Below are 21,379 nucleotides of genomic sequence, written 5' to 3' on the forward strand. Positions count from 1 at the left end.
CAAAGACGTTACATAACTGACTGTGGTAATGATGATAGTACCTCAAGGGTGCTCTCCTCTTCCTGTTTTCTTGGACATGACAGACATTACTGAAATGATGTAGACAGAGAGGCTGAGTAGGGGTTAGGGAGTGTTGAACAAAAAAAGAAAAAAAATCACAACTGTCTGGATGTTCCGTTTGTTTGTTCACAACATGACTAAACACTTGCTGGTGACTTTGGCATCACAGTGCTCCAATGCTTCACAACACATCTACAGGATGATCTCAAATGACGCACTTACTCCCGCCATCTCCATCTCCTAGCTAGACGAGTGGTGTCAAATGCAATGAGAGCAGTCCCACACAATGGGGCTCAGCGACACTCCCCCTTAGCTGACTCACAGCGTGCTGACACGGTCCATGTGCCTCACAGGGCTGAGTTGTAGGTGGGTGGAGTTGGTGTCAGGGGAGTTCCCCCCTGGGTTTTGAGAGGAAGGGTCATTGCCAGCATCCAGCTGCTGCCGGTAGGCCTCCCATCGTTCATCATCGCTCTCGTGTGTCAAGTACCGCTGGCCAACCATGGCTTCCAGCTCTCGCAGGTCTAGCCACGTCTGGTAGTCCTGTGTACAGGAGTGAAGAGTTACACACAAAGTAGTGACATAATAGGTGGTGAGCAGGAGACAAATATCTGTTCAGAGCATGAAATCACTGATGAAAGTCACAGAATTTTTCTTTCTTTTTTTAACCCCCCCCAACCATTCTTCAGAGGTGTAAGCATTTCTTATCAGAAATAAATGTGTCCGGACAACCTTTAAGATCGGTAGAAAGAAGTGCAAATGAATCACAAACTTTACGAGCTTTCAATTTGTTTCTTTGCAAATTTGGGTATTTTCCATGGGAACACAGGTGGACATGGTCAGCCTTGGTGTTTTTTCATTCTAATCTTACTCTCTATCCCTTACAGTAACATGAATTGTGTTTGCACTTACCTGCAGCCACGGGTGAGCTAGGGACTTGTCGGCTGTGTAGCGCTTGCGAATCTTCACTTGTAGGAGGTTCCTGATCAAATCAATGGCTGTGGAACACAAAAGTACCAGACAAAAACATAATTTATTACATCACGCTTGTGATCACTCATGCAATCAGTCAGTTGGTTGGTCAGTCGGTCAGTCAGCTAGTCAGTCCGACAGTCAGTCAAACAATCAAGCGATCATTCAATCAATAAATCAATTATGACAGCCATCATCAAAGCTCTTTCTCTTTCTCTTAGATTTCAAACATTGTAACCTACTTATGTCAGCAGATCATTTTCATTTATTTATTTATTCATTTATTTATTTATTTATTTATTTATTTATTTTATTTTATTTTTTTTTTTATTTATCTATTTATTCATTCATTCATTTATTTATTTATTTACTTTTTGTGTGGTTAGTTTAAAATCTGCTAAGCATCAATTCTGGCATTGCCTGAATTTGATGCAAATTTCATCTCTGACATACAGTAACACCATTAGGAACATGCAAAAGTTTATCTTTGTAAAGGAAAGCACTTGAAAGCATAGACACCGAATACATTTCTGCTGAACTGCCAATCTGTCAAATGTGAGAAATTCATTGAGTATCTCATCCAATTAGTGTCAGCTCTCTGTTTTCACAATAGGCAAAATGATAATGGATTGCTTTCTTTATATTCATTGTAATCACGAACCAATACCAAATACTACTTGTTTTACCATCAGTACATCTAGTCTGGCAAAGTGCAACTGGTGACTTCATAAGAGAGAGAATTTCTCTGTTAAAAGCTCTGTATTGAGGAGTAATCCTGAGATGATGTGCATAAATTGAGTGAACATGCCAAAAACTTCCTCTTGTGTTCACTTAGCTTGACTAACCTGCTTCTGATATTTCACTCCATGGGTTTGGAGGGAACATGAACGCTGCGTTGTGGATCTGGTCTGTGATCTCCTCATCCTCGTTGAAGGGAAACGTTCCACTTAGACTGTGTGATTAGGGGAAGGAAAGGAGGGCAGAGAGGTAAATACATACAAGCTTCCAGTCTCAGATAGTCACAGTAAGTCAGATTTCATTTTTCATACCTCAGTCCTTCACTCACTTAAGTACCAATCATCATGCCATATCTCTTCAATGACATAGGAGGAAGATGCACATAAACATAGATGAGAGCAAAAGATACCAAGCGGTAGTCAATAAAGTAAAAGTAACAAAAGCTTACTGAGGTAAGTGTGTCCCATATGCATGAATAGGAGTGTCATTCACTTTTCAGTCATTGCTATCAATATGTCATCTCATTTAAGGAAGCTAACAGTTTCAGCAGTCTTGATCAACTTCAGTATGTCTTGATCAACTTCAGTATATGTCATCTTGTGAAATTAATGGACAACCATAGTTTCCATGTGCCTGCTTCGATACAGTATGTATTTCATATCCATATGCAGTTTCTGTTATATTGTGGAAGTAAAAGTATTATTAATTGTATCTTGATATTTGCACAATAGGAGAAGCCTACGGATAAATTATGTGGTTTACACCTTTGAGCTGTAAGAATGTTTGAAAATAAATGGCGATAAAAAACTTTAAAATTACATGTGTACATACCATGTGCACCCCAAATCAACAATCAAGGGTATTAAAGCAGTATTTGGGCACTATACCGATACTGGAGCACTATACAAGGACTGGGGCACCATACCAATACTAGGGCATTATACTGGTACAGGTGAACCTCTACCAATAAGTGGACACCTACAACAGCAGTGAGGCACCATGTCAGTACCAGGACACTGTACCAGTGATGAGCCACCTACCTGACATAAATGATGACCCCAACAGACCACATGTCCAGTGAGCGGTTGTAGCCTTTACTTCTCAGGACTTCGGGTGCCAGGTAGGCAGGGGTACCCACCACGGAGCGACGGAATGATTTCTCACCGATGATGCGGGCAAATCCAAAGTCACATAGCTTGACCTGTGAAAAAAATGCAATTCAAAATCAATGCATCATATCCACATCGTTAATAGCTATCATCTGTGCTACTATCGGACTTGGGAAGAGCACAAGGAAACTAAATTACACTGTTGACATTTGTGTTCCAATATATGACTTAATGCCCGAGGTGTAGCCCTATACATGACTTTCTCCATAATGTGCTAGATCTCACTATGATAGCCTCATATCATATACAGTATGTAATTAGAGTAGAATGAAGTATTATATTGATAAAGACACATGTTACACTGTGGCCTTAATTACATTTCACTTAGATTACTGTGATTCCCTGCTCAATGGCATCACAAAGAAGAATATGGTATGCCTTCAATCTCTGCAGAACAAAGCTGCTCTTCTTGTCTACATGACGCCTAAACACATCCCCTCCCCTTATTGCTCAATTACAATGGCTTAGAATCCACCAAAGAATTCAGTATAAGATATTAACCACTGTCTAAATCTCCATTCATAAAGGGGCCAATAATTCATTATCAGACATCAACGAACAACTCCACATCCACGAATCTATGTACTACTTACAATCTTCAAAGCAAATTTCCTCAGTCATTCCAACTACCCACAAAATGGCTGGAGATCGTTCTTTCACACACATTGCCACCAAACTTTGAAATTCATTACCCCCTCATTAGCAAATACATCATCCACTTCACTGTTTGAGAAGGATTTAAATCCCATTTATTTCAGTAATGTTATATATTTTACACTGTTATTTTTTTTCTACTACTCTATAAGTTGTAATCTATGATGTCTGATATATTGTTATTTATGTTGTGTACCCTTTGGAAAAGGCACAATGCAAATGTCACAATGTGTGTTTGTTTGTATGTATGTATGTATGTATGTATGTATGTATGTACGTATGCTTACCTGGGGGAAATCCCCATCAGATGATAGTAGGACATTCTCAGGCTTCAAGTCACAGTGGACAATGTTCTTAGTATGGAGGTACTTTAAGGCTATCAAGATCTGCAATAAAATGTGAACCGCACATTATGTGTTATCAGAGTTTAAGTGACAAAGAATACGGGAAGATACCCTTACAATAAATGCAATCATATCTTGGTCATATAGACCTGCTTATCATACAATGAAACATCCAACAGGGAATATGATAGGCAATATGCAAAAGTTGACATATATTCAAAACCCAATGATTTTACATCTCTAACAGCAAATTTGAATCAGCTTTCCATTGTTTATTGCTTTGTATATGATGCCTTATCAAAGATACTTCATTAAAACAAATCAATAGGACGGATTGAACATTACGAATAAGTCACTGAATCATTTTCAGTCCTTTCATTATGTAGAGTAAACCAAAATGCCATGAACAACTCTCCTCCACACTTTCATTTGTTTTTTCAGACACAAAGAAACTGCAGCCCCTCAAATGTAGCCCCACCAAAACAGTTTCTCTGGCAACTTTGTCACACCAGTAAAGCTATAATGGGATTTGAAACAAGCAAACAAAAAACAACAACATCAGAGCAGCAACAAAATTAATATGTTAAAGGGACTGTACAGTACTGGTTGAGGTAGGGATTCATGTTTTGAACATTCCTAAGTGAGATAATGAAAAGCCTCTTATGAAATATGGAAGAGTATGTAATTTTAAGAAGGATTCAATGTTTATTTGATGAAAATTGGTTTTCAAATGGCTGAGATATCCCAAAAAGTGTTAATAATAAAAGGCGACATGCCCCAACTTTATTAGTATCTCTTTGTTTCACCTTGTTTTTGGATATCTCAGCCATTTCAAAACCGATTTTCATCGAATAAACTTTTGATACCCCTTAGAACTGCATGCTCTTTGACATCTCATAGAGTGGTTTCTGAATATCTCACAAAACGTTAAAAGCTAAATCTTCACCTCAACCAGAACTGTATACACCCTTTAAGAGCTGACAACGAGCATCAGTCATCTCACCTGGGAGACAAGGAAGCGGGTGACTCTCTCAAACAGCCTGCCGTGGACACTGGACAGGATCATCTCCAGCATGTCTCCCTTCAGCTTCTCCATGACGACGAAGACGCGCTCCGGTGTCTCAAACATCTGCTCCAGGTTGACCACACCGGGATGGCGAACTTTCTGCACGGTACCAGATACACAAAAATGTTGGACAGTGAAAACTTCAATAATACAGGCTGTGAAGAGAACAGGAGTGAAAAGGCACAGAAGTGTTCTACTTCAGACATATGAAAACCTTTCATGACCACGGAATATATAACTCCCTCCCCTCACAGTTTTGTCGTTTGACAACTTAGCAAAAGAAGACAAAGCTTTAGCACACATATGCAATCAGAAAACAAACTAAAACAAGATAATGCATGGTACTAAACATGAGGCACCTACATAGGGTCATTTGCCTGCCACAGATAGTAATTTATATTCTTCCATAGTACTCCTAGAATACATGTCATACATACTTTTGACTCAATACAGCACTGATACCATTTGCCCTACATACTTTCAACCATGATGCAGGAGTAAAACATGGTGCACAGACTTATTCCAGTAACACTTTACAGAATGCTACCTGCACTTTCCCCTCATCACATTGAGCAAGCCTGCTGTCAACATCATCATATAATTCAAGGTATGTAAAATACACTTGTACCTGCAAAATAAACATCTCTACAATAATACACACACAAGCACAGATTTTTAGGACTAGAACTTTTTGTTGGCAATCTTTGAACCAAGGAGGTATCAATGTGTGTGTATAGGGTGCATCTATAGGTTGTACATACAATGTATGGTGTCATGTTGTTATGATTTGCTGTTTGCTGACACACATTACTATCATTGCTCTCATATAAGTATCTTCTTCAGGTGCGAGTTTCTTCACTCTGTCTCCCTCTACAAATTAAATTTGTTAAGATGTAGAAGGAGACAAAGTGAAGAAACTCGCACCTGAACCTTCATCCCTCTGAATAATATCTTTCTTTCAAGTACCTTCTTCTCCAAGACAATTCAGAGCATCATTCATCGCATCATCTGGTGTATCAAGGTACATTCCCTAAAGTGATGGTGACTTTACATTGGCTTTTGACTATGAATGATCTTAAGTAATCCATTCTCTTTGGTCTCACTAAGCATCTGGTAGCCACAACCATTTAGGAACAAGATTCCTACTCATCACAATGAGGGCTAGCAGAGGATAACAAAACAATAGAGGAGCCAGAGTGGGGCTTGGCTTCAAGACTTATTGTCCTCTCCATGCCCTCACTAGACAGACCAAGAGGTGATGCTTTTGTCTTTTAGGAACAAAGAACTTGTACAGACCACAAGTCTGGTGGCAGCTAGCAGACATCAGCTTCCTTTTACTCATGTAATTTACACTACTCATCCATCATTATCGAGTGAAGCTCATTTTTTACCCACTAAGTCACATCTCCATTTGCAACAGAGAGAAAGACACAACTCTGAGGCAATCTTGAACTCCCACACGACACTTTCAATCCTCTTCATTCTTTGTTCAGACTCTAATGCGTCTGCTCACTCTACTTCACGTTACCCAGTAGACAACTAGCAGTAGTGATTGGAGGTGGACACTTGACTGGTATCTACTTGATACACTCCATCTGTCCTGGCAAAGGGGACTTTGTGATGCAATCTGACCATTTATATCAGTTTATGGAACACTTTGAACAGTTGCACCCAGAAAAGAGAAAAGTATACCACAGAGTTGCAATACAGTAATATGATTACCATATTCTGATTCCGACTTTACAAGTACAACTACTTAGAGTTGGTTAGTACAAAGTCAAAAGCCAGCCAGGGACTTATGCAATATTTTCTTCCACTTCTGTTTTTAGACAACCATTTTCATCTACAAACCAATCACTTGGAATATACCCCCATACTCTCTTACTGGCAATACTGAGGAAAACAAAATATATCCATTTGAATGAAGAAGCCATGATTGACAAAACAATCTCTCCACACATCATCTCATTCCAGCATTTAAGCACCTTTTTCCTCATTTTGGAAAACAATGACAACAAACTTACAAAAGGATTGCACCTGTTAACCACTGTGCTTGGATTAGTCAGTATCATCAACAGCAGACCCAAAGTACTATCAAATCTGAAGAAGAAATAAACAACATTACTATTGGATTCTCCGATACCTCAGTGCACCTTGAACTTACATGTAGAATGGCCACCTCATTCTTGAGTTGCGTTTCTTGCTTGGTTGGGAAGCGGAATTTGTCGATGACCTTGATGGCAACCTGTCTTCCACTCGTCCGATGCACACCTAGATGTTAAATCAAAGTTCAAAGTGCTTCACACTTAATTTTTGGCATTTACCATTTTGTCCATTAAAAAAAAAAACACACACACACACAAAAAAAAAAAAACAAGAACAAAAACAACAAAAACATAAACAAACAATTAAATACACAACCTTCACAGGGTGTTTTGATGGACCCCACATACAATAGGCTATTTTGGACCATTATGAATTACTGAACAGCAGAATTATTCTTTAAAAGTAGTAAATTAAATATGTGCTATGCTCTCCTTACCTATTGCTTACTAACAGCAAAAATTGGAATTATAATTTGTCACAGAGTCAATGAGAAAAAGGTCATGGAATGAAATTCTTGTCAGCTGCAAAACTTGACTATAAAAAATCCACCACACAACAAAATAAACCAATGTGGGCCTCCTTCTTCCTGGGGTATTAACTGTTGCTAAAGAGTTTTAACTCACCGCCATAGACGATACCAAACTGTCCTGATCCAAGAATTTCATCAGGGAAGATCTGATAGTGCTGGCTGATGTCGTTGTTCTCTCGTTTATTGACCACTGACGATGTATCCATAGCATACTTTTCATCACCATTCTCTGTGGCGTTCATGGAACCTTGGAGAGAGTAAGTGAGGGAGGAGCAGTTAGGGACTCCACTGGACTTTGGCTGAGGTCTTTTGTAGGAGTCCACAAAGAGGGACTGACTGACCACAGGCAGGGGAACACATGCAGTTCCCCCCACATACATTTCATTCACTGGAGTCTTTGCCGCACAGAAAGGGTATAGTAGATTGGCAGTAGGTCTGGCAGTTTGCTCACAGACCCACCCAGTTTGCCCCCCTTTACTCTTACCAACAGAGCACACATTGTGGTCCATTTTCGTGTCGAGATGGTGAAAGTGAAGACTGCGTGGGCGACCCGAAAGTATCTGGCATCTGGGCTGACGTTGCTGGTTAGTGGAGGACATGCTGAGATGCTGCATGGCCTCGTGGGAGAACTTCCCGAGGCAGAGGTGATGGTCGACGACATGGGACCCTCTGCACCAGACACAGGGGAGCTGCGGCAGTGTGACACCCCGTTGCCAGGGGTCACCTGCCAAGAAGGCCCCATCACAGCAGTGAATAGGGATGCTAGGTGCTAACACTGATTGTGAGGGAGAGGTACTAACGAGTGAGGGTGAAACACCCTCCAGTAATCCTGGCATCTGGACTCGGGTTACTACTAGTCGAAACAGGCAATAAGAAATTCCCAGATAATACTCAGCAAGCAATAATACAAACACAATAATCTCTCTACGATCTGGTAATCACTGATCCCATCTTGTCTTCAGAGAAGGAAGTCCCAGCACCTGCAGCACATTCGTACAATCCTCCTGATTGGTATTAGATTTCACAAGTATCAATCAGTTCTGGGTGATATTAGTGATGATATGGTGTCATGGATGTTAATGAGCAAGAAGGCACTGTAATGCACAGAAGTAAACTATGAATGTGTGATGTTACTAGCAAGGCTTCAATAAAGGATACTGTTGCATGGGTTAGTGGGTGCGAGAAGAGGGATGGTACATTCACTTGTGGGATGACTCTCACTCAACCAATCACAGGCACCTGTCTTAATTAGACTCATTATGCAAACTCTCATTCATTTTCTCTGGTGTGTGAATGATAGGGTAACAGGACTAGTAGAGTGGTAAAGCTATTCTTTGTTACAGGGGGTGGGTGTCTGGTACAGAAGTGTTCATGCCTTAATCCCCTATCACTATTGTTAGTCAATTGGGGTGTGCAGATTTGATGGGTAGGGGATTAATTGGGAGAGAAGAATTAAACTGGTAGTTCCTGAATGGGAGGAGAAGGGATGGTGATAATTTACACTATCAATGCAAGCCAGCAAATCTGAAATGGATCCTTTCTTCTCAGGCTACACTTGTATTTCAGTGGAGCTGGGGTGAGTAGGCAGGGGTATGGAATACCAGTTGCAAAGCCACAGCAGAGCTGAAGTCTAACTGTTGTCATAAACCATTATAATGTTGAAATAAATAATCATCCAGGTGATCTCATTAAAACTGTGTGTCAGACTATGCAACTCATGAAGAATTATTCGTATCCAAAAATTAAGTGATTCAATTTCAGACTTTTTTTTTTTCATTCATAGAGTGTGCTATATACTACAATGATGCCAAACCTGTTAATTGTCTGAAATATCTGTGACTGCAGTCAGAAATCATTAGTACACCCATGTTCAAACATTTCTACTCTACAATGAATCGGGCATGATATTTGTTAGCATGACACAAAATTCCACTCCATTCTTGTGTTTACCTTCTTTGCGATCTTGATGTCGTGTAGGGTTATACCCTCGTGGAATTTGTATTACTCCTGAATTTGTTTCAACTCCTGAAAAAATATACACACATTGGACAGAGGAAATAAAATTGTCACCACCATTACTCAGATAAAACTGAAACATTGAGTACACACAATTTTCTCATTTTATGAATCTGCATGTAGCGTATCAAATCTCCACGAATGATGGTATTGCTGCAACATTTTCCCCCTCTTTTCATTAAAGCATTACTTCAATTGAATTGCAATAAACTCATAAATTATGCTAAGAACCAGGGTTACGTTATCAGAGAAAGAAAGGGCTCACATTGAGGCTTAGATTTAGGAAAGAGCAGAGGCTGGCAAACAAAATTGACAGGTACAGGCATTGTTACCAATCTTCAAAATGCGCTCACACATTGCAGCAGCACTCTGTCATGGACAGATTAGCCAAGGCCAGAGAGAAAACAAACATAACAAAGGCACTTGGGGGTAAAACTAGATCAATGGTGACCCAAGATTATGCAAAGGTCTGGAACTGAAGACACAAAATAACCATTGCTCAACAAATAGCTGGTACTCATACACTGAGGAAGAATAAGAAAGAATAAAAATGCTGACCCTCTGACATTGCCCAACACAGAAGACCTAAATGGAAAATTCAGTTCAGGAAGGATACATCTTCTACAAAACTCTAAAGCCTCTTAAATTTAACAATGTCACCCATAATAGAGGGTACATGTTTGTGTGAATGTGTACTGCTCACAAATGTTTTTTCCCTTATTCCTCCACTTCCAACAGTTTTTTTCCCCATACGAATTCTTCCACCAGTTTTTCTTCCTGGTAAAAGGGTATTAATACCTATTGTTCTGCTGCATCATAGGTTGGTGGGATCACAGTTGCAGCATTATCAGGAGAATATTACAGTGATACTTTGCTCGCTACTGGCTCCTCAGAATACTTCTTCTAAAGCTCTTAATACTTGTAAGTTCCAACATCAGATTTACCCAACATAGGACAAAGCTGAACAGTATGTTGTTCTTGCATGGAGGTCACTGCATTCCCGACAAAGCATTTCACTTTTCTTCTGCAGGTTGATGATATGTCAGTGACTTGATTTGACCATTTTTCAGTACACTTACAAGTTAACTGACATCACAATTTCCTTTCTTTCAAATTACTAGTACAAACAATATATGTGTTTGAAACACATGGTTACCCAAATGTGGAAGATGCCACTTCTTTGACACATAGCATGACAGTAAAACCGAAGCGCACTTATCCATTTTGTGCAATGCCACAATGAAATCTACTGGCGTGCAGTAATCACTTGTGAGCTTAATTAACATATACACAACCATAAACAAAAGTACAAACACACAAACACAACCACAGAGATCTTGCCACACAAACAAACACAGAAACACACAGACACAGACACAGACACACACAGACACAGACACAGACACACACACACACACACACACACACACACACACACACACACACACACACACAAGAGCAAAGTATAAAGCACCTGCAAGTTATGAAACACAAAAACTGATAACCTGAAACAACAAAATTACTACACTTCATTCAGCTGGTATTAGCTCCTGAAAAAGAGACATCAGCTTATATGATACACAGCTCACATTCTCAATGATGACTCAATACATACATATTAACACCATCACACTGAAAATGGTTCATTTCAGGAGCTTTTTGTTCAAATCATACGGGAGCTGCATGTACAGAACAATGCATCTACAGAACATACATAAATCAATTTTAGTTACACTAAAGCACTGCAAAAGCAATATGGTAACTTAACCAGTAACACAGTTCCTCTCATCACTGTTCCAAATACAAATTAAAAGTCCACATATTGTGTCCTATTCATTACATTCAAACTACCATTATCATTTTTGCCAAATCACTAAATCCATGTCTTAATTTACATTTGCAACAGCAATATGAGAGTGTGTGAATGTGTATGTGGTGTTTTCCTTATCAACAGCTATTGTGGGCATATGGCAATGTTGTGCTGTTGTGCGTCTGTTGTGCAAGAGGCCAGCAACAAGAATAGAACATTGAGGTGTGTGCAGATGAGTGCTAAATACTTCTAGATCATAAAGAAGTGATTTGTAAAATGTGACTCAGTATCAGCATCTAGGCAGGATTGAGAGACACAAGGAAAAGAGAGAGAAATGGAGGTATTCACACCAGGAGGAAAGAGTTTTCACACAAGCACATCACTGCCTTTGCGGAAGACGTTGTACAACAGAACAGATGGAATAAGACGCTGATGCAGTACGCAAGACAACAGTTCGGCAAACCACTGAATTTCACAGTCAGGAAAAGGCTGTCATGGACACAAGAGAAACCAGCGCACATGCCTTGCACTAAGACAAGCACAAGTGCATTAAGCACATTTCACACAAGGCCTGCAAGAGAGAGTGTGAGAGATATTGTAGAGAGAGACAGCACCTACACGTGAAGGGGATCTGGCCATTGTGTGAGCTATGCTACAGGGGCCTGCTTCTTGTATCAAAGACCTGCCAATCATCGGCCAGCTATTGCAGGTAACAAGCCTCTCTTCCTATATACATGTGTTTCCTACTACTAGCAACTTGATAGGAGTGTGTGATACAGCCTCTGGCTTCCCTTCCCTAGCAGCCATTCTCCTTGGAGTGATCCCCCACAAAAAGTCCCACTGCAGGGATGGAGAAAGGGTGGGGGCCAGTGACTGCCTGCAAACTTACGCGTACGATTGCTGCGATGGGACGACTGTTGAGAGCGACGCTGGCTGTGTTTGGCATTACACGAAGCTCCCGCGTATGTTTGGTATGAACGCACAATGGGATTAAAGAACAAATTGACCAACAGAACAGACACATGAAAAATCAGGTAAGCAGGTGGCCTCAAATCTTCAGGCAGGCTCTTCGCAAGTAATCACCATCTATCACTTAAATTTCATATCACCTGTCTCTACTGAGCTATGGGTGGCTGGAATATACGAGATACAGGCCCCAGTATCACAGTTTGGGCTGATAACCACACCGACAGGCATTTGACTGTAGCAAAACTTGATTACACTTCATTCACAATTTTCACAGGGATTCACCAAGCATAGTAGGAAGATCAAGGCACAGTAGTTCCAGGAATACAAAGTGTAGGAGATCAATTAAAAGAGATAGACAACCTCTAAGCCAAAACATATTAAACATTTTTTCCTTCTCTACAACACAATTAATATGCTCAATATATAATTGAGATGTCCAAGTAAAATAGAAAAGATCTAATTATGACATAAGATAGTGAATCTCTACAGAGTATAAGCTATGATGAAACAATCCATTACCAGCACAATGTGATGCATCACTCAGCATCTATGTCATCTTATCTCATGCAATATCTGCAAACAGAACTTCCCTGGTAATGCATCAGCACTAGGACTGTGAATAGTTGTCTAATTTGAGCAAACTATAGTGAAAATTCAAGAAAGATCTCCATAGATTTTTTTTCTTACTACAATGACCCTCTCATATTTCTTCACGAGAGATGAGTGAATGTCCCACAATCTGCAGCCTGGAAGGATCGGAAGAGGTAACTTACTTGGGCTTGATGTGCTGGTGATGCTGGTGGTACTCTGTTGTGGAGTCACTGGCATCAGGGCCTGTCGGATCTTGGTCTCCCACTCCTTAGCCACCTCCACCCCAACCCAGCTTTGCTCCTGCTCCTCGTCCACCGAGGAGCCCGAGGGGACGGGCAGCTTGGAGGCGGAGGTGGAGCTTCCACCCGAGCCCTTGTCGGAGAGGCCATCTCCCGCCGCCGCCCGCTCCCCAACGTAGTAAGTAGTCTTGGCAGTCTGGATCTCGAAGCAGTGGGAGGTGAAGCCGTCCCCACCGACCAGCCCCAGAGCACCGCTGCTCATCCCTGTGCTGCTGCCACTGCCACTCCCACTGCCATCCTGGGAGGGTTTTACCATTCTGACGGACAGGATCTCTGAGAGAGGGATTTCCTGCAGCATACACATGCCCATCAAAGAAGCGAAAAGGGGCCGGTAATGGTAATCAGTGTTCGTAATACAACATCGGTCAGCTGCCATCTCATAAATAGAAACAATGGATTGGACAGATAAGAAATACGGTGATTATAATTATCATCATCACATCATGAATTGTGCTCCCTCTATCACGAGGAACACACAGGTAGGTGTGACTGAGCCACTGTGTTTTGTAAGACTAGTGCTGACTGATCTTTTGAAGGCTACACACACCACCATCCACTTTTATGCAAAAAAGACGGCACATAGGAAACAATGAGAAGACAGTGATGTCAATTAAAAATCTTTGGTTAGTCGAAGAGAAGGAAATTCTGCTACGTGTCCTGTGTAGTTAATTGTGAAGCTGAATTAATCAGTATATAACCAAATAGCTGCGTTGGATCCCACAACACCCACACATCTCGACACACAGAATATTAAATTTCTCTACAAGACAGCAGTGACTCTGCCACTGTCTTTGGTGGAAAAAAAAAATTGCACTGTACATTAATTGCAGCTTCATCCACAGCATATCTGAGAAAATGTGTGAACCCATCATTCTTGCTTTTCCCTTTTGTTTTGTTCTTGTTGCTCTACATAATTCATTTATTTATTCATCTATTTATTTTTGAGATTTGTCCAGAGGAAAAGAGAGAGAAAAAAAAGAATGGTTATTCCATGTACATTTAGACATTTTTGCTCATAGCAGAATAATTACACAAATTCCTGCCTTCATAAGCATCTATCAAATCGTGGTATGGAGTAGGAGTGCCGAGGAGTACCTTGTAGTATCTTGTGCTACTATCACTCTGGTACAGTGTGATGGCCTTGGTGTCTATTCTCCAGTAATGTCTCTTGCGCTGCAGTAAAGAAACACAAGCAAGAAAAAGAATAACAATGAAAAGAGAATCCATATGTGAGTATCGAGCAACCTTCATTAAATATCAATTCCACTTTCAAACTGTCACTAGGATTCAGCCAAGAATGGTTAACTATTACGGCACAGCACTAAGTGTCATCATCATATATCATGGCATCTGCAGAATTACCATACAACAGCGGGATGCAAAATAAGTGGTTTTCTATTGCTGCTTACACAATCGAACATTTTCCTATTCCCCTTGATAATCTTTTCTTCAGAACCAACCGTCCATATTGAGGGCTCAAGCAGCTTTTACAAGCTTTTGAAATACCAACATTATCTAATTACTTAGTCTTGAGTTTGTCTTTGTGTTTCAAATGAATTAATTGATTGGACGAGCAGAGCTACAAAAACAAAGCACAACCAAGAGCACGTAAGTACACACACACACACACACACACACACACAAAAGCAGCAAACAACTAAAGAAAGTAAAGAATTAAATTACTTTTTCCTTGGCCTGAAAAGACACACACTTTACCCACAATTGTGGGTTTATGACATAACCTCCAGACCGGAAGAGTATGTCCAGCAGTGTCTGGCCATGTAGGAGGGGTGTGGTGGTGTAGTATACTCACCATGCTGTCCTTATCTGTGTAATGGACCATCCATCCTTCCTTCAGGACCTGTGATCCCCTTCGCTTGGTGTGCTTCACCGACTGCACAATGCGCATGAGTGGAATGTTGTTACTTTGCACGGACTGTGGGGGGGGGGGGGGGAGGAAAGGTAGAGACAGATGATAAAATGACAATAAAAGCCAGCAGAGAATTGACAAGAAACTAATAACATTACACCACAATGTCACTATCACTGCATAACTGAACTATTTGCCTATTGGAATCTGGTGGGTGGTCCTGTGTACATTTTACCCTGAATTACATTATGCATACCTTTATGCATATCATAACTCGATCAAGATGAATTACCCTTACCTGTGTACTACTGCACGTATAAAAAACTAATAACTCAAACGTTGAATGCAGTAGTTTGGCTGGGATTTTTAGTTGAGACTTCTTGTTTGCAATGGCACTGGCTGAGCAAAGACATTGAGCATTATGAGAAGTGCCCTCTATAACCTGCCTACCATGCAACTTTAACTGATGACCTTGATAATGTGTAGCTAGGTCAACAAGCTCAAGTTATCAGCAGACTGAAGAACTAAACATCATGAAGAAAAAAAGGGGTCAACTTTGTGACTGGTGATCTTGTTGTCTACAAACTAGACAAGTGCCAAATTGTGTCTCGCCCATTCGCGTAGAAGGAATTAATGTTTTTCTACCTTCCGGAAGTTCATTGACCCGCCTATGACCTTTGACCTTGTGGTGACCTTTAACCTTGTGGTGACCTTCAACTCCCAAAGGGACATTAACCAGCCAAGTTTGGTCACAAATGGACATAGGGATCAAAAGTTATGAGCCATAATCAAAACGCGCCGTGAAAACTTAACATTGGGCCCTAAAAGTTCGTTGACCTCTGTCTGTGATCTTTGACCTTGTAATGACCTTCAAATCCCTAAGGGACATCTACCATCCAAGTCTGTTCACAAACGGACATAGGGATCAAAAGTTATGAGCCATAATCGAAACACGCCGTAAAAACTTAACATTGGGCCCTAAAAGTTCGTTGACCCCTGTCTGTGACCTTTGACCCTGTGGTGCGCTTCAACTCCCCAAGGGACATCTACTAGCCAAGTTTGGTCACAAACAGACATATAAATCAAAAGTTATGAGCCATAATCGAAACGCGTCGTAAAAACTTAACATTGGCCCCTACACTTCATTGACCTCTGACTGTGACCTTTGACCTTGAGATGACCTTCATGTTTGGTAAAATGCATAACTTTGGATAACTACTCTTCCTTCCAAGTTTGAGTGAAATTGAAGTTCTCAGTAGAGAGTTATTCAAGTTTTTGTAGCGTTATGGACGGACGACGGACGGACAGATGGACGACAGACAGACGGACGGACGTACGAGGGACAGACAGACGCCGCAAGCGATCCCTTAGTCTCCCCACATTCGGTGGGCTCGTCAATAAACCTGTTCCTGAAATGCTCTCCTGTTTGCGTGAATTCAGCCTTCACTTTAGCACCTACCAACGTTAACTGTCAATTGTGAGCTGCGGCACATACTACCAATAGGAGATAAGACATTCTGCAACCACAAGCCACACACCCCATTTCAATCAGACAGGTGGAAGCTTGCAAAAAATATTAACCTGTTGAGGACAAGGTGATTTTCCCATGACCTGCATTTCTCGTAGATACCTGCCCCAGTATATTCAGGACTACTCTCTAATGTGTCATGGCTGCTCCCTCTGATGGTGTCATATCTCATAGTTCCATCTCTTAACTTCAAGCAACACAACACTAAGAAATGCATTTACCCCGCGAACCTGCGTCCCATGGCAAGGGAAGGGCAGGGGGGAAGTGTGCGCTCTTACCTGAGCGGGTTTTCATTGATGGGCGAGTCATTCTCTGGCAGTGTTTCATCCCCGATGCTATCCCGGTTGGACCCGTTCTCATTTTCCTCAGCCTCATTTTCATCACTCTCATTTAGCCTCTCCTGGTCCTCATTGTCCCCACCTAACCACAAATCCAACAGACAGAAGAAAAATGCAGTCAGCAGAAATCAATGTCATTACACTAATACAGGACTGTAGCAATATCACTTCAGATGACGAAAGGACTTAGGGGGTTTTCTTTTCCAATATTTCACTGTTTTACATCAAACTACCCAGCGTATCATACTTCAGACTTTGAGAAATGGAGTGCAATTTTCTAATTTTTTTTTTTTTTTTTTTCTGAAAAGTGTTGAGGGTTTGTCTCTCATTTCTGTTGTTTCACTCACTGAGCAAGAAATTCATGATTAGAGACATTTCTAGCTGAAAGTTGGGCAAATATATATCTTCTGCCACAACTGCCAGTTTCATTCTCTGCAGGTTTAAAGACACTGGAGACTTGCCACTTAATGTTTGCCTCCTGTTAAGATCTTGGGGATAGTTTGATTAATCACAGCTCATCCCTTTTTAATGCGGTGAAGTCACAATGGAATCATGCAATACAGCTGAGCATCTTTAGTATGCATTTCATTCAGCTGAAGGCCAGGTTTGTATGAGAAGTTCTCTACCATGATGTGGTTTTGGGGTCCATCTTGGGGAAATGTGAAATGGGTGTACAATGTCACTGGTGAGTAGCCTCGCTTCCAGACTCTTTATTCCTCTGGTACGCCTGTCAAGTATCCACATCGGCATCCAGCTAGAATTTAATCTCATTACCACCTTGTTTGGATGAAGAGCAGCCGCAAACAGAGGGTCTGGACATATCCTAGAGGTCTTTGTCTATAAACTGAAGTTACCTTTGAAAGGTGGCAGTGTAGTCTTGGACAAACAAATTAGTGTCCACATTCTGGAAGGTATTGGTATACAATGATAGGCATTGCTAGACATTGAATCCATGGGACACAACTCACCCTCTTGTAATGGTGTCTCCCCCAGGCAATCCTTGGGCACCTTGTCAGCACATCTTTTGTGGCAGTTGAATTTACAATCTGTGGGATGACAGGAAATGGTACAAGTTATTAGAAATGGAGAGCACGCTTTATAAATGGGCTTGCATTGACTGCAGTGGAATAAGTAATCATTCAGATAAATGAGTGAAACAGTGGAATCTCTGATGGCCTAAATTGGAATGGAAAGGTGAGTTTTTAAAATGGCTTGAGCAAAAACATAAAAACCTGACAACTTATCACTGGGAGCATAATCTGTTACATTACTTCCAATATTTGATATAAAAGGGTTACTCTTTCATAATTTTGTTTGAGCCTACAAACTATTTTTAAAGCCATTTGCTTTAAACCAGGAACTGATTTTGGAAGCTACAATGCACCAGGTAAAAGGTGTTATTCAAATGAATATTTACAATACCAAATTATGTTGTTGTTGTTGTTGTTTTTTTCCAAATATATGTGCTATGACAAATATAAAGGAGAGAAGCCAGAATTTACATCTGTAGTGCAGTGATCTCAAGCTGTGAGTAGAATTGAAGGAATAATTGACCCATATTGAACATTTACTTAAAATGTAGGACAAGAAAAAACAAATGGCTATGGAATCACTTGAAATCAGATTGGAATAGTTCTAACTATTTGATTATCAGTCATCAGTAATGCCAGCCTATCCATCATTTTGCAAATACCTATCTTGGCAACATGGATGAGTACTTCCTTCCTTGTTTATTCCAGTCATTTTGTATGTTAAAGATAGTAAAAATTTTGGTACCTCAAAAGTTTCCTTGAATTTCCTTGTCTTAGTTTGTGTTTCAGGTTACAGTACCTTTCATATAACTAACACTGTGAGACTTACTCGCCCCAAAGTGTTCTCATGTCTTAGTAATCATGCAATTAACTGCGACCAGCAGCCCCATACGCATAGCGACCAGCAGTCCCATACGCATAGCGTAATCGGGCTTCGCATTGTAGCATTCAGGATCATGACAGATTTAGTATCGCAGGGTAAATGTCAACTTAAAATCCCAAAAATTCTTCAACTTGAAGACTTACCAATTAAGTTGAAGTATTGAAAACAGGCTTCGGGCAACGTTTGGTTCTGCCTATAGTCCCTTTCTGTTCCAATTGATGACTGAATGTGACTCGGTCGACAGGACCTTGGGAGAGCTACATACATTGAATACTACAGCCAGTGCATGCGAACACATCACATGCGCACAAATTTCACATCCATGAACGGATAAGATGTTTGTGTGCGCATGCGCTGGCCGTAGTATTCAGTGTATGTAGCTCTCCCAAGGTCCTCTCGACCGAGTCACATTGTCATCAATTCGAACATAAAGGGACTATTGGCAGAACCAAACGTTGTTCGAAGCCTGTTTTCAATACTTCAACTGAATTGGTAAGTCTTCAAATCGAAGAAATTTTTGGACTTTAAGTTGACATTTACCCGCAATACTAATTCTGTCATGATCCTGAATGCTACAATGCGAAGCCCCATTACGCTATGCGTATGGGGCTGCTGGTCGCAGTTAGCTATGCGTACAATGGGCTGCACGCTGCTGGTCGCAGTCAGTGGTTTCGTACAATAGTTATCGTACCGCGACGGCTCTGGTACGAAACTATTATTGCATGATTACTAAGACATGAGAGCACTTTGGGGCGAGTAATTCTCACAGAAAACATACTTTAACCTGAAACACAAACCAAGACAAGGAAATTCAGGGAAACTTTTGAGGTACCAAAACTTTTTATTATCTTTAAATGTCCCTACTGTCACATTTCTGAAAGGACAGCAGTTTTCTATTTGTGACTCTAAATTATTTTTTTTTTTTCTCTTCCAATTTACAAAGGACACCAATATGTTCTCAGGTATCATGTTCATTTGAGAAAGTAAATCTTTGTTGGGGCAATCATGAAACAGCGTCATATATATTTTCTTGACACTAGCAATAGCATGGTTTCTTCTGTAATAGATACTAAACTTTTCTACTAAAGTGTGACAAGAGATCTCTAGTAAGATCATCATTCCTGTCCATTCTGAAACCTCTTTATCCCAGAGTAGGAGGGAACTACACATAACTTCATATTCGTGCTAATTGCATTCCAAATGAAAATATAGTTGAGCAAATAAATGAACAAGAATACACCCTGTTGAAAAGATATCCATGTGGCAAAGAGCAATGTGGCCAGGGACCTAGATATAACCGTAAAACTTAACATTCATATGGTTGAACCTTACATGCTCAAACTTAATAATTATAATAAAATCATGGTACAATTGAAAATGATGAAGATGATGATGAAGATGATGATGATGATAGCCACAATCACAATGATTATCATGCTCATAATGATGATAACTAGAAAAGCACTCACAGAGCGCAGACCTCCACCAAGAAGCTCATTTCCACCCATAACATGCATAGTGAAAATCACCCAATATCCCAGTGATAAAGAAGCCTTGTGTTTACCTCATCAGCTTCCTGCATGCTGCGCGGCGGCTCGTGCAGAACATGCGCTTTAGTGCACGTATGCAAACCTCAAATACGCGCAGCTTGAAATCCAAAGTTCATTGACCCTATTTGCCAAAAGATAAAAAACCCTTCAAAAATTCGTAAAAATTTCTGGATCACTACCAAATTTCCATCATCTCTTCCTTGTGTCATTATCAACTTTTCCTGTAAGTTTCATCCAAATCTGTTAAAAACTTTTTAGTTATTTTGCAAACAGACAGACAAACAAATCAACACCAACAAAAGCATAACCTCCTTGACAAAGGTAACAACAATTGACAATTACAAGGTGACTCTTTGTGAAGCTCACACAGAGTCCCCACACTGAATCATATCAAAACAAATAATGATGAATTCTCAGGTAATCATTATCATTCACAGAAGGTACATGTAATTGTGGTCAAGAATAGTTTTGGAACTCATCTGCTCTTTTTCTGTGCGGAAATCTAGACAGAAATGATTCCGAGGGGATTTAAATGAACATTGGTTTTGTAGCATAAACTGAAAAGGCAAGCACTACAAAGATCTGCAAAATGTCAATGGCCATGTAAGTAAAGAGTTGAATTACTGACAATGACATGAATATTGGTATGTGAGATGAATACTATTTAATTGATAATTCAAAATTGTAATCTGCCTGATAAAGGCAGTCAATTAAGTACACAAGAAAATATTGGATATCATGTGATTGCTTGTCTGAAAGCTTTCCCGTGCATTTCAGAATAATGCTTTCATTCATATCAAAGCAAAGAGCCCCACAAAAAGACAAACAAACAAATAACAAAACAACAAAACAAAACAAA

At 40.4% G+C, this 21,379-nt stretch overlaps 1 protein-coding gene across 1 annotated transcript in view; it reads right to left on the reverse strand.

Moving 5' to 3' along the window:
* Nucleotides 1–282: 282 nt before the first annotated feature.
* The window catches only part of LOC139723559 (serine/threonine-protein kinase D3-like), an 81,539-nt gene continuing 60,442 nt past the window's right edge, over nucleotides 283–21,379 (reverse strand). The window contains exons 7-21 of the mRNA XM_071634799.1: nucleotides 18,025–18,102; nucleotides 16,997–17,138; nucleotide 16,922; nucleotides 15,134–15,256; nucleotides 14,416–14,493; nucleotides 13,204–13,609; nucleotides 9,586–9,660; nucleotides 7,730–7,882; nucleotides 7,165–7,271; nucleotides 4,938–5,099; nucleotides 3,878–3,976; nucleotides 2,808–2,968; nucleotides 1,875–1,981; nucleotides 970–1,055; nucleotides 283–600 (exon numbers count right to left, since the gene is read on the reverse strand). Of these exons, the coding sequence (XP_071490900.1) occupies nucleotides 379–600; nucleotides 970–1,055; nucleotides 1,875–1,981; nucleotides 2,808–2,968; nucleotides 3,878–3,976; nucleotides 4,938–5,099; nucleotides 7,165–7,271; nucleotides 7,730–7,882; nucleotides 9,586–9,660; nucleotides 13,204–13,609; nucleotides 14,416–14,493; nucleotides 15,134–15,256; nucleotide 16,922; nucleotides 16,997–17,138; nucleotides 18,025–18,102 (2,000 nt within the window). The 3' untranslated portion in view covers nucleotides 283–378. The remainder of the gene's footprint in view (nucleotides 601–969; nucleotides 1,056–1,874; nucleotides 1,982–2,807; nucleotides 2,969–3,877; nucleotides 3,977–4,937; nucleotides 5,100–7,164; nucleotides 7,272–7,729; nucleotides 7,883–9,585; nucleotides 9,661–13,203; nucleotides 13,610–14,415; nucleotides 14,494–15,133; nucleotides 15,257–16,921; nucleotides 16,923–16,996; nucleotides 17,139–18,024; nucleotides 18,103–21,379) is intronic.

This window comes from Diadema antillarum, unplaced genomic scaffold (assembly GCF_040938485.1).
Source record: "Diadema antillarum isolate AM-2024a unplaced genomic scaffold, OU_Dant_1.0 scf00000192, whole genome shotgun sequence".
Classification (NCBI taxonomy): domain Eukaryota; kingdom Metazoa; phylum Echinodermata; class Echinoidea; order Diadematoida; family Diadematidae; genus Diadema; species Diadema antillarum.